The sequence below is a fragment of the Ailuropoda melanoleuca genome, chromosome 14 (assembly GCF_002007445.2).
Source record: "Ailuropoda melanoleuca isolate Jingjing chromosome 14, ASM200744v2, whole genome shotgun sequence".
Taxonomy (NCBI): Eukaryota; Metazoa; Chordata; class Mammalia; order Carnivora; family Ursidae; genus Ailuropoda; species Ailuropoda melanoleuca.
In genome coordinates, this window is record NC_048231.1 from 37,680,918 (window position 1) to 37,694,118 (window position 13,201).

At 50.7% G+C, this 13,201-nt stretch overlaps 1 protein-coding gene across 4 annotated transcripts in view; it reads left to right on the top strand.

Annotated features, from left to right (window-relative positions):
- WDR25 (WD repeat domain 25) overlaps positions 1–13,201 on the top strand; it is a 141,623-nt gene that overhangs the window by 82,109 nt on the left and 46,313 nt on the right. For all 4 annotated transcript variants that reach the window (XM_019797768.2, XM_019797767.2, XM_019797769.2 and 1 more), the window contains exon 3: positions 3,543–3,690. In XM_019797768.2, the coding sequence (XP_019653327.1) occupies positions 3,543–3,690 (148 nt within the window). The remainder of the gene's footprint in view (positions 1–3,542; positions 3,691–13,201) is intronic.

Below are 13,201 nucleotides of genomic sequence, written 5' to 3' on the forward strand. Positions count from 1 at the left end.
CCCCCCCCGCCCCACTCAGAAATACAGCATAGTGTTCACAGTGCCCTTCTCTCAGCCCCATCCCTCGCCCACCACTCCCTGGAGTGACCGTCATCTTCATACATATTTGTTACAGTCTTACTGCAAATGCACAAATAAATATGATAGAATTTTGCATCATGCGTGTTTTTAAGATTGTGGTGACATGCATATAGCACAGGATTTAACTCTTTTTGTCTCACCCCAACCCCTATCCCCCACCCCCCATTCTCCTTTCTATAGCTATGATTTTGACTATTCTAGGAACCTCGTGTAAGTGGAATGATACAGTATTTCCCCTCTGTGTCTGGCTTATGTCACTCAGCACAGTGTCTTCAAGGTCCATCCATGCTGGGGCAGGTGTCAGAATCTCCTTCCTTCTTAAGGCTAAATAGTATCATATGGATGGACCACGTGTTGTTGATCCATTCATCCATTGATGGACACTGGGGTTGCTTCCGCCTTTTGGCTCCTGTGAGTAATGCTGCTATGAACTTTGGTGTCTCTTTGAGGTATCTCTTTGAGACCCTGCTTTCAGTTTTTTGGGTATACGCACACAAATGGGATTGCTGGATCCTGTGGTGGCTCTATGCATAATTAAAAAAAAAGATTTTATTTGAGAGAGAGTGCGAGAGAGAGAGAGCATGAGTGGTGGGGAGGGGCAGAGGGAGAGGGAGAAGCAGGCTCCCCACTGAGCAGGAGCCCAAGGATGACACAGGACTCGATCCCAGGACCCTGAGATCATGACCTGAGCCGAAGGCAGACACTTAACTGACTGAGCCACTCAGGCGCCCCCATGCATAATTTTTTAAAGAAACTGTTGTACTGTTGTCCACACAGGCTGCACCATTTCACATTCCCCCCAGCAGTGCACGGAGCTTCTAGTTTCTCCACATTCTCCCCAACACTTGTTCTGTTCGTTCTTTTCTTTTCCTTTTTCTTTTCTTTCTTTCTCTTCCTTCCTCCCTCCCTTCCTCCCTTTCTTCTCCCTCTTTCTCCTCCTCCCCTTCCTCTTCTTCTTCAATAGAAGCAGTGTTTCGTGTGTTTTAATAACTTCGATGGTATCTTGCTGCATATGTGCAGCTTGTCTTATGTAATCAATATTATATTTTTTATTTTTTAGCCATGTTAACCCTGTAGGTGTAATCATAAATTTTACTTTATTTTTTCTGCTAAAGAGTCATACTTGTACGTAGTTTTGAAAAAACTCCACTCTGTTCTACCACAAACTCCCACTCCACTTTGAAGGCTTCTTGCTGTTTCTTCCATTCTTTCTTTCTTTTTTTTTTTTTATTGTGTTATGTTAGTCACCATACAGTACATCCCCAGTTTTTGATGTAATGTTCCATGATTCATTACTTGCATATAACACCCAGTGTACTATGCAATACGTGCCCTCCTTAATACCCATCACTGGCCTATCCCAGTCCCCCACCCCCTCCCCTCTGAAGCCCTCAGTTTGTTTCCCAGAGTCCATAGTCTCTCATGGTTCATTCCCCCTTCTGTTTACCCCCACTTCATTCTTCCCTTCCTTCTCCTACCGATCTTCCTATTTCTTATGTTCCATAAATGAGTGAAACCATATGATAATTATCTTTCCCTGCTTGGCTTATTTCACTTAGCATTATCTCCCCCAGTCCCGTCCATGTTGCTGCAAATGTTGTGAAATCGTTCTTTTTGATGGCTGAGTAATATTCCATTGTATATATGGACCACATCTTCTTAATCCAGTCATCTGTTGAAGGGCATCTTGGCTCCTTCCACAATTTAGCTATTGTGGACAATGCTGCTATGAACAAAAGTTAGAAATATGGACAGAAATAATGAAAGAACATTTTTTCATGTGGGCTAACAGACACATGAAAAAATGTTCTTCCATTATTTCTGTCCATATTTCTAACTTTTTTTTTAAGTAGGCTCCACACCCAACGTGGGGCTGGAACTCATGTGGAGATAAGAGTTGCTGCTCTACCACCTGAGCTAGCCAGGCACCCCTCTGTCCATGTTTCAAATGTAAATGCTGCTCTTTCTTGATTTTTCAGTTTGAGACCCCAGCTATTAACCTCTAAGAAGAAAAAAAGGATCTGAGCTCTGTTAGTATTCTTCGATGGCTGCTATTGACCTCTTGTTTTCTTAAGCTCAGACATTTACATATGCCCAGGAAACATACTTTCAGAACTCTGATCCTTTGCATTTTGAGGACCTTCAGGATGCAGCAGGATGAATTTTGCCATCTTGAAAGGGAAGTCTTATCTCCAGATCGGGTCTGTGGATGTGTGGTACACTTTGGGTTATTAGGGAAATGAAGGACATGAAGCTTGGGTTCCCTGATATAACTGAGAGAGGGTCAGAGAGCACTGCTATTAAGAACCGCGTGTATGGCAAGCTGCAAGGAGCATGCCCACCAGCCCCACTCTTTCCTCACCACAGTCGTTGGGATGGGGCTCTTCTTATCCTCACTTCGTGGAGGAGACTAAGGCCTAGGGAGGTTGAGCTGCTTGGCCAAGTCACATGGCCTGCAAGCAGAAGCATCTCATGGCAGGCACTTGGCTCCAATGCCCGTGTTCTGACTGCAGGTGCTCTTCCTGCTTCTCATGTTCCATCCTCTAAGCCACCTCAGATGGTGGGCGGGAACATCCCCTGCTTCCTGGGGTGACAGTGAGGGTAGGAGACTAGCCCTGCTGAGTGTGTATGCCAGGCCCAGAGCCAGCCCTGTCAGGCTCATGCTAACCAGCTTTGCCCTGGGGTTCCTGGGACAGCTGGTAAAGGGCTCTCTCATGCGTGGAGTGGCTCCAGTTCTTGGAGTGTGCGGTTCTGTACTTGAGAGCTTAAGAACGTATTTCAGAAGTCATTGAATATACATGGGGCTTTCTGCCACAGGCCTCATCACTGTGGAAAGCCAGGGTGGGAATGAGGGGTAATGCCTTCTCCCCAGAAAAAAGAACAGCTGGCCCTTTGGGCAGATAGATACTGGCTCTTTGCCCCATTGTAAGCAATGGTGTGGCAAGGGTCTGTTTTGGATCTTACTCTTAAAGCAGTACCCGTGAAGAGAGCCTGACCTGGTGCAGTGTCCATTCCAGGGCTCACAAAGCCCCATCTCAGAGGACAGATGTCACAGGTGCTGGTGAGATTGGGCTAGAAGCAGGTGAGCAGGGCAGGATGTGTGGTGGCGAGCAGCTTCCAAGTGGATGGGAAGGGCTGGGTGGCTGAGTGGCAGAACTTGGGTGTGCTGTTTTCTTGCCCAAGGCTGGCTGGTCTCAGCATCCATGTTGCCTTTTCCTCCCTGGGCTTCTGGGGGGCTCCCTTAACCCCAGGAAAGATTTTGGGTAAAGCTCCCCCTCAACTTGCCAGCCCCAAGCCTTTACACTTCAGCAAGGAAAAGTCTAACAGCCAGGTATTGTTTTGATGGTAAAATAATAGAAATCTGGTTCCACTGTGAAACTCTCTGCTCCTGTTGAGGGTCAAGCTGAGCCCCAGAGATCAGGCTCCCGTTTTTGACGTCTGGCACTGTGTTTACCTTGTAGGTGTGGAACGCTGTGGACTCGGGCCGCTGCCTGCAGACCTACTCCCTGCACAGCGAGGCAGTGCGGGCTGCCCGGTGGTCTCCCTGTGGTCAGCGCATCCTCAGTGGTGGCTTTGACTTCGCCCTACACCTAACAGACCTTGAAACAGGTGTGTTTTCCTGCATTGTTACCCTGAGGCACCCCTTTCTCGTTGGGAAGCTTCTCTGGGTGGGACAGCAGCCACAACCTGTGTACGGTTTCAGGGCAGTAGGAGATAGCCCTCAGGAGAGGCTCTTACTTGGTGAGTATGTTTCCAGGGCATTTGCCTGGAACCAAGACTCTCCATGGAGGGTTTGAGGTCGGCCTCTGCCAGCCTACCCAGAGGACAGAGCCCCAAGGTTGTCTCAGCCCCAGGCTGTGGGGCTGGATAAAGAGGTGGCTTTTTAATCAACTTCTGACATGTGATTTGTACCAAAATAGATTTAGCTTTATCACAATGTCCTTTGGTTGAAATCAGTTTAGAATTCCTGTCAATTCATTATTGTTGAAAGGCTGTAAGGAATGATTCCAGCTCATAAGGAAAGTCTGCAAACGAGTTCTGCTTTAATGCCTACACTGAACAGGCATTTGGGTAAGATGGATTTGTGCTGGGTAAATCCTAAGGGGCCTCTTGACAAGCAGGGAGACAAGGAGAGATAAGTCAGCGGAAGGAACTTGACAGTACTGGATGCTCCTGTGCAACAGGCACTCTCAGCACCTAATCCAGCCACAGCCCCCGAGTGGGGTCCTATCCATGCTCTTCGGGTGAGGACAGATCCAGCAGATGCCGAGCTGGCTTAGAACCTCTGCCCCTGACTTTGGCTGGCTGGTCTCAGCACCCATGTTGCCTTTGCCTCCCTGGGCTTCTGGTCACTTTTCTGCCAGGCACTATTGCCAGGGTCAGGAGGGGAGGCTAGAGTTCCCACCCATCCCTGGGGTGTCCCCTTCAGTCTTCAGAGAGGCCTCCCGTGCCCAGCAGTGGAGGCACTGGGGTCTGTGCCTTTCCCAGGGCCTGGCAAGCAGGAGATGACAGTTCTGGGCCCAACCACATAGCTCCTCCCCCGCAGCTTGGAAGGGGTGCAGGGAAGGAGCACAGTGGTTGGATTGGGGTAACTGTGGAGTTTGTTTCCTGACCCGAGCACCCTCATCTCCTCTGGCCTGCTGAGGGGTGGCCTTGCAGCTCCTCTGACTGAGCCCCACACGCCCTCTCTGGGGATGATGACAAGACCCATGGCCGTGTCAGTGGCCGGTACTGGACCATAGGCTTTATACATAATGTATCAGTCCTCACCACAGCCTGCTTCCCGTGATTCTTTCCCGCATTTTATGGGTGAGAAGTCTGAGGCTCATGACAGCGAGTAGCTTGCTTAGAGCCTCCCAGTGGTGCGTGGCAAGTGGGGATTTAGAGCTATGTCTGCATCTGCAAATCCTGTGCCCTTTCTACCATGCTGAGTCTATCGTGTTTTTCTTCTCAACAGAGTGTTTCCCCAACCATTTGTCATCTTACCGTGAGCCCCACAGGGCCGATGAGGGGGCTATGGCTCAGGGGTTTGGTGCCACTTAGTTGGTAATGATGATAGCAGGTAATGTTCTCCTACAGCCTCACATACGGGGTCTCATTTAGGCCCCAGTCACCCTTCAGGGCCGGCACCACCAGACTCCTTTTTTCACGCACAGGTCTGCCAGGCTCACCACGTTGCCTGTGTGCCCAGTAAGCCATGCTCAATATTGGAGACACAGAGGTGAACAAGACCCAGGATCCGCCCCAGATGCTCTTGTTCGCTGGGGGAGACAGAAGTGCAGAGAGAATCCCAGGTTACAGCGATGGAGTGAGATACAGGAAGTGCAAGGACATCTAGCCTAGAAGATCAAGAAAGACTTCCGCGAGGAAGTGGAACCTACCTTGAGGCAGTAACTAGGGGGACAGAGGTCTAGGTGAAGGGGGCACGGTTGAGGATGAGGGAAGTGGGTTCTCAGTAGACAGGAGAATGAGGACAGAGTTGTTACAGGAACATGAACCGCATGGTGTGTGTGGATATGTGGGGTGCGGGGATCTGGGGCAGCGAGTCTGGAGCTGCAGGAACAGGACGTGAGCTTCATGCAGTTCTTGGCCTATGAGGTATGCATTCTCCAGGCACTGTTCCCCACTCTGGGGTCACCGAGCACCCGTGGGTACCTGCACTGCCCACCTACCGAGTGAAGGAGTGATGCCTTTCACATACTGGGGGTGATGTTGCATTAATCAAATACAAGTTCATTTCATGACATTAATGGATTCCTAGTGGCGCTTTGTCCTAATGGATCTTCTCGATCAACAGATGTTAAACAGACAGTGCCATTGTGGGTGTGGGTGTGGGTGAGTGTGTGTTTGGGGGGGGTGGTTCCAAAAGTTTTAGGAGTTGAAAGAGAGTCTTCCTTCCTGACAAGTTAGGGACTGCCACAGCAGATGGCAGTAGGGGGCCATTGTCGAGTTTGGAGCAGGAGAGAATCATGGCTTGATTTGCACTCTGGGCAGTTCTCCCTAGTGTCTGCAGCTGGTTGGGTATGACCCCAGGCAGGGTGGAGAGCGGGAGGAGGGGAGGAGGCATGCCTTGCCCCGTTGGTGGCAGAACTTCAGGGAGAGGAGCTTGTCTGGCCCCAGGCCCAGCATGCACCCCCGGCTGTGGTGTGTTGGGTGGTATAGGGAAGGCACAGCCCCTGTCCTCGGGGCTTTGCCTGAGATGGAGGACTTCTCCACTCCACCCCTTTCCCAGGAACAGCACTTCTCACCTGGTCCATCTGTTGAGAGCTCAGTTCCATTTGTTAAGTAGGTACTTACTGAGCACCTTCTATGTACAGGATCTGGTGGGGGCTGTAGTGGTGAGCTTGTTGGATATTCTTTATCCCTTGGGGGCAAGTGTCTCAGGGTTTGGGCCTTACCCTTGGGGAAGCCCTCCAGTCCCTAGATGGGGCCTCTCCTGCCAAGGGGGTTGCTGGTTTCTGTGTCTGTCTCCCTGACTAGTGTGGGTGCTCCTTGAGAATGGGGCCTGTCCTGGGAGTCTTGTTGTCCCCATCATCTGGCCAGGGCTGGCTCGGAGCAGCTGCTCAGTGTGTGAGTGGAGGCTGGCCCTTGCTGGGCAGTGAAACCTATCGGTGGCTGTAGGGGAGTTGGCTCTCCCCGGGTCTCCCACCTCAGCTCTGTATCCCCACCCCAGGTTGTACTAGGTGCTCTCTTTAGCAGAGGTCGGTGGGCTTGGGCAGCCCCCGTGGCTCTCAGCCTGGTTTGACATATCTCGTCCTTTCTCATCACTGAGTCTGATTTTCCTTTTTACTTGATCTGCCTCTTTCTGCCCTTGGTGATTTGGCTTTTTCATTTCAATCTAATTAGAACTCCCTGCCAGGAGAAGGCAATGCAGGGTGTTCTCACCGCAGTGCTTTGGGAATTAGTCACTTGGTGCCCATTGTCGTTAATGGGAATTTGGCGCCAAGGCCATTTATCCTGGTGTTCTCAATCAATACAGTTAAAAATCTGTGGATTCTAAAATGTCAATACCCGGCCTGAAATATGGAGAGCTAGCAACATTTTATCTCATTAATTTATAGTTCTGACGGGCTGTTGGCTTATAGGACAACCATGAATCAACACCTAAATAAAATCCGCTCACAGATTCGTTATTTTTGGTGCTCCCGCTTCAGTCTGTAATCTTCCTAACAAAACGTCTCTAGTGCATTAGGCTGAGGTGGCCTCAGGGAACCCTGGCCGAGTCCATCAGGGCCCGAATGTCGCCTGCCTTATGAGTCAGCTGTCCTGCACACCAAATTGGCCAGTCTCTTCAAAATCCTCCAAAGACCTTGTTCAGTTCAGTTCTGCTGGCCCTGGTCTCTTGCAGGTTCCAGCCCCTCAAGCAGTTGCCCCCAGCCTGGCTGTTAAGGCCTCAGCGGTCTGCAGGGCCTCGTACTTGGCATTTGTTGGCTGGAAAGGAGATTTACCTCTCCCTGGAGCCCCCAGGGCCCTGGCTAGAGAGGGCACCCTGTCCTCCTTCCTTTGGCCTGGTCAGCTTTCTTGATGTGTGTCCAGCCTGTCCCGGGCATCCGTGCAGTGCCACCTGGCCTCAGGTACCTGATGCTGGAGGCAGTGCAGTGGGATAGAAGGAGCACGGATGGGGTGCAGATGTGTTCTTCCACTTACCTGAGCTCAGTGTCCTTGGGGAAAATGCCTTCACCTCTGTTTCTGCATCTGTGGAAGGTGGTAGCTGGACCTGGCTGGTGGTGGGGTGATTGAGGGCAATAGCTGAGTTAATGTTTGTAGATGCTTTACAGAATGCCTGGCCTGAGGTAGGCACTCAGCAAAAGATATCCCTTCCCTTCCTCCATCACTGCCCCATGAGACCCTTCAGATGGTGGGAAAGAATGACCTTGTTCCTGCTGAGGGTCCGGAGAACCCCAGTTGCTGGCCCATTTCTTCATGTGGAGTGGCTTTGGTGGCTCGGCTTCAAAAGCCCCCAGTCTGATCATCCCTCAGGCGGCTTACTAGTGTGGCCCTTGGTCCCCTATGTAGGTCTGGGGTGCAGGCTGGGAAGAAGACAGGCCTTCCAGGGTTCTCCCAGCTTCTCCTCCATATTTTGCTTTTCTGTGACAAAATACTACTAGTGGTAGGCTAGCAGCTTCCTCCTGGTGCTGGGACAGCAACTGCCCTTTATTTAGGGTGGGCATGCAGACCTCCCACAGCCCAGCCTGACCCTCTCTCCAGAGCTCCAGGTGCTCAGTGGCCTTCTTAACTCAGATACCCACTGCCTGTAGCCTTGCCATCACCAGCCCCTGGTTCACTCCTGCTCTGGGGGTCCCTATGCCTTTCAGTGGGGGTTTTGGGGCATGAAAATGATCAGCCGACTGGAACTGGACCCATATATGACCATTTCTCCTGTTTTCCAAGAAGTGTGTTCTAGTTAACATGACTGGGGCCTCTGTCACAGAAGGACTCCAAGAAAGGGCAATATCCCATTGGCTGAGTATGCACCATGGGCCAGGCCCTGGGTGATGGAGCCCTGGTTCCTAGCACTCTGCTTGGCCTGTATCAAGCCAAGATGAATAAAGAGGTGTTAGTCCCTTTGCTTAGTGTGTATTTAGCCCCTACTCTAACCTGTGAAGGCAGTGTTTTTATCCCCATTTCATTGACCTAGACACTGAGGTCTGGAACATTCAGGGACTTGCTCAAGGCCTCACAGCCAGCAGTGACAGAGCTGGGATCCCCCTCTGGCCTGTGTGACTGGCAGAGGCTGCCACGTCTGTTTCCCTGCCATGGATGAACCGTTGGCTTAAGGGAGCCTGCTTGGCTCTCCCCTGGGCAGCTGGCTTGCCACCTGTGGAGGATGACTTAGGGCCTCCAGGAGGAAGGCGACTGAGATGGATCTTGACTGGGCCTTCTGAAGGAGGCTTCTCTGGCTGTTGACAGCCACTGCTCCAGTGGGAGAAATGTTAGCCCTGGCGATTTGAGTATGCTTGCCACAGGAAGGGTCTGATGAAGAAGACAAGGAGCTCATGGGGCTTTAGAGAAGAGGCTGCAGATGGGGCTCCTTTTGGGCTGAGTGGTGCCACCCACCAGGTCTTGGAGGGGTGCCTGCAGAGGGGCTGGGGCTTCTCCATTCTTTGGCTTTTGAGCACCGTGTCAGAGTGTCCCCCCAGTACAGCTCTGAGAGACTCAGGCATCCTTCAGGTGCCTGTGGAGGCCAGGAAGGCAGACACCCAGCTGCATCACGAGGCCCCAGCCAGTGGGCACACTTGTGCAGCTCCTGATGGTATTGGCACGTTTTGTGTCATCAGTCCTTTGGGCCAGGGGTTTTGCCACTGGATCCAGACGCGGAGTCTCTGAGGGGCTCCGGAGCCCTGTGAGGTCTGAGCTGACGTTGGTCCTGGTGCTGCCACTCCAGTGCCTTCTTGCCTGGAGCAGCTGCCCACACTCCCTCCCACTGATGCAGGGAGGCCCCCGCTGACTCCTCTGCTTTTCCTTTGTCCTCAACCACCCCTCTTACTCCTAAGCTCATTCCTTCACTGACACGCCATTCCTGGCCCACTTTTAAATGTGCTTGTTCTCAGGGCTACGCCTTCTTTGGCCCTGGGCACCCGGACCCTTTCTCCTTCACTCCGAAGAGTCTTTCTCTCCAGTCTCAGCCGTGTTCTCTCCCTTCTTTCTGTACAGCTTTGGGGTAAGAAGCCAGCCCTTGTTATGGATATTAAATCCGATGTTAGTCAACTTCAGTGAAACACCCTGACAGCCCGTACGTATCTCACACTTTGGAAGGTGCCTGCAGGTTCTGCCGCATGTCCGTACACGTCCATGCCGTACCCCTCTGGGTGGATAAAAGGAGGGTTTTCCATGACGGTGCTAGTTCACTGGCTCCCATCATGGCACGGGGGGCGGTAGGGTGGCGCATTGTCTCTGCACGTGCTCAGTGGCAGCTGTGCGGCAGTGTGGCTGCCCCGCGGGTCAGACCGCCTCTGGGGACTGCTGGGGAGCCTGAACACAGGTGCCTGCAGGGCCCCAGAAAGCCAACTCGAAGCAAAATTTTTGGACACACCTTGTTTGCAAGTTGAGAACTTTTTTTTTTTTATTTTAGAAAATTCAGTTTTGTCCAGATAATTAAGAGCAGTGGCCAGACTTGATGTACAAGAGGTTTCGCCACCATGGCCACTGTTTCTTTGTTGCTGCTGCTGTCGCTCTGCACCCGCCGTCTGTGGGCCTCTCATCGGTCTGGGCCTGCCAGCTTCCGTGCCTCTCTCTGATTCAGGACAGCTTCTTCAGCTACACTTTATTATGCTGGTTTTGCGGATCGGAGAGGCCTGCTGGGCTGAGCCGGAGGCCCCCACTCATCCTTGCGGGGCCTGCAGATGCAGGCCTGTCTGCCTCTCACCCAGATCCTTTGCAGGACTCTGCCAGGCGTGCTTAGACGGCCCCTGTTTCTGATATAGAGTTTGATTTGAAAGTTAGTAAGCTCCTTTTCTCGTTTACTTTGAGTCAGGATGGTTAGATTTACAGCTGGCCGAGTACTTCCCGGAGGATGAGTGTAACGATATTGATTTTAGCGAAATGAGTCATATGCCGCCTGCCTGGGAACACAAGCTCAATCACCACGAGCCGACAGCATCAGCTTTCCCTTGTCAACGTCTCCCCTACGTGTTCGTGAGTCTGTGGATGTGAACAAAGAGCTAAGGAGAAGGAAAGGTCACGTATAGCTTGTAGGCAGGCAAGGCAGGGTGCGGAGAGCAGGACTCTGGGGTTAGACAGGTCTAGCCTCTCTCCCAGCATGGCTGACTTGTGTGGCCCTGGATGAGGCCTTACCTCCCTGAGCTTTCATTTCTCCTGCTATGAAATGGGCTAATTACACCTACCACAGAGGGTTGTGGCATGACACTTGGAAGCCGCGTGTAAGCTGGAGGTAACAGGTGCCCTCTCCCTGCAGAGGAGGGCATGAACTTCCCCTCTCTTTCTTGGGGATCCATACTTGGGTTTCATCTGACCTAGATCAAATGTCTGTTGTATGACAGGAACTAGGCTGGGGGCCAGACATACTGAGTGGAAGAGGACCACCCTTTGGGGACCCAGAGCTGTGCATGACGATAGGGTTCCCCAAGGTGGGCGTTAGCCAGGGAGTGGCTAGCCACTCCCTAACACTACCCAGGGAATTCCTCAGAGTTGCCCCTCTTCCTTTCTCAGGTGGAGACCCAGGTGACCACCAGCCACGTTACCAGCTGCCTTACCTTAGCAACATTGGTGATGGAAGCATGGGTAGTCATAATAGTGTCAAGAGAACAAATTGAGATTCTGCATTCTGTTTTAAACATATTTTTGCTCTAATGACGATTTATACTTTATTTGTACCATTATTGATTCAAGGAGGAAAAGAAGTGGTTTTTCCTAACTCCAAGAGGATCTGAACAGTTCTTATACGGGTTGAGTTCATTATAACCAGATCAATAAAGCCAGTGTTAGTGGATTAAATATTTTAAAACTCATATAAGCAGCATACAGTGAATAAATAGAACTTTCTGTAACAAACATGTAAACAAGCACAGATAGTCTCAAGGTTAAAGGTTACGTAGTAACTAACCATTGTGCTTAAAGTAGCATCGCCAGACAGGAATGATAAACAAGGTACTCAATGTATGAAAAGGTAGAGTGGGAACAAATCTGACAGGAAAGGACCTTCACCTTCACCGTGGGTAGTGTTCACATTGGAGATAGTTTCTGATAAATATTTCCAGCCTTTGTCTATGTCTCTTCACCAAAATGTAAAGGCTAGCCCAGGGCATCGTGTTCTCATAGCCTCAAGACAGAAACTCCAGATTATTCCTCTCTCAAGTTTCCTGCTGTTAAAATCTTACAGCCTTTGGTTTTAGCTTTTAACTTTAACCAAGGATGAATTCAGAAATTTGGGGTTTAATTTTTTTCAAACAGTCAAAGGCTCGCTTTTGTTGTTTGTTCTCTGCCATGTCCTCTAGAACACTTTATGTAATATGTAGTATGTATATTGCGTGTCACCCTCTGGATGGCCTTACGGGTATGAGGCTGTGCAACACCACAGTGAGGGGCCTGCCCTGGAAGTGGCAGGGATGGGATGGCACCTGGGTCTGTGCGGCTCCCAGCCCCTCTGCTGCACCACCTCCTGCTCGAGCACAGTGCTGGACGATGGCAGCTGGGGTCCTGATTTCTGAGCCGCAGTCTCATGCTCAACCTCCTTCCCTTCGTGTTTCCCATTACGTATCTGGAAACTTATTAAAACTTTTAAAATCTTTTAGTTTTGGGCCCTTTTAACAAACAAATACAGCAAAGACCTAGTTCTCATAAGCAAAACTAGGAGAAAAGACATAAACCATAGCTTGTCTTCTAAGAAGAACGTTTTAGTATTTAGACATAGATTCTCTTCTCAGTCCCTTTAGGAGGTTGGAGAATAACATGCAGAAATACATGGGTTTTTTTTTTTTAGCAGAAAAAGCTCAGTCCTCATCTTTTAGCAACTCAGCTCTCGCTTTCCTCCCATCTTTTCCCCATTGTTGGCAAGACTGTATCACTGCACTTTTTGAAAAAAGATGGCTAATTCACTGCCGTTTCTGAAATAAGCATATGGTTATGTGCCATGGTCCAAGAAACAAGGAGCATTTTTTCTCTAAGCAGATAGTTTGTTTTTCCTTTTGGGCTTAAGGACTGGCAGTGAATCTGAATGAGCAAGAGGTCAGCAGTAGGCACAGTTGTCTCTGTCAGGAGGACAGATTTCTGGCCTGCTGGGGCCTTTTGGTGGTGTGGGGGCCACAGTGGCATCTGTGTGCTCCTCTTCCATCTAGGGGACATGATGGTCATCCCTTCCCTCATCCTGCAGATGGATCCCCTAGCTGCTTGCCTGGAGCAAGGGTCCTGAGGCCTGAGCTGCAGGTCTGATGCCCATCCTGAGATCTCCACAAGTGCTGCTCCGAGTCCTGGCTTGGGTATATGGACACTGGGGCGGGAAGCCCTCTGGTCCATCCTCCCTAGGAGGGAGCATCTGCTAACTGAGCACATCATGGGCAGTTTCTGACCACCAACTGTAGCGTGAATGAGTTTTAGGATAGAAGACGAAGCTCAAGGAATACCAGGTTTCCAGTTAGGCTAATTCCTGGGGAGAGGAGTTTTT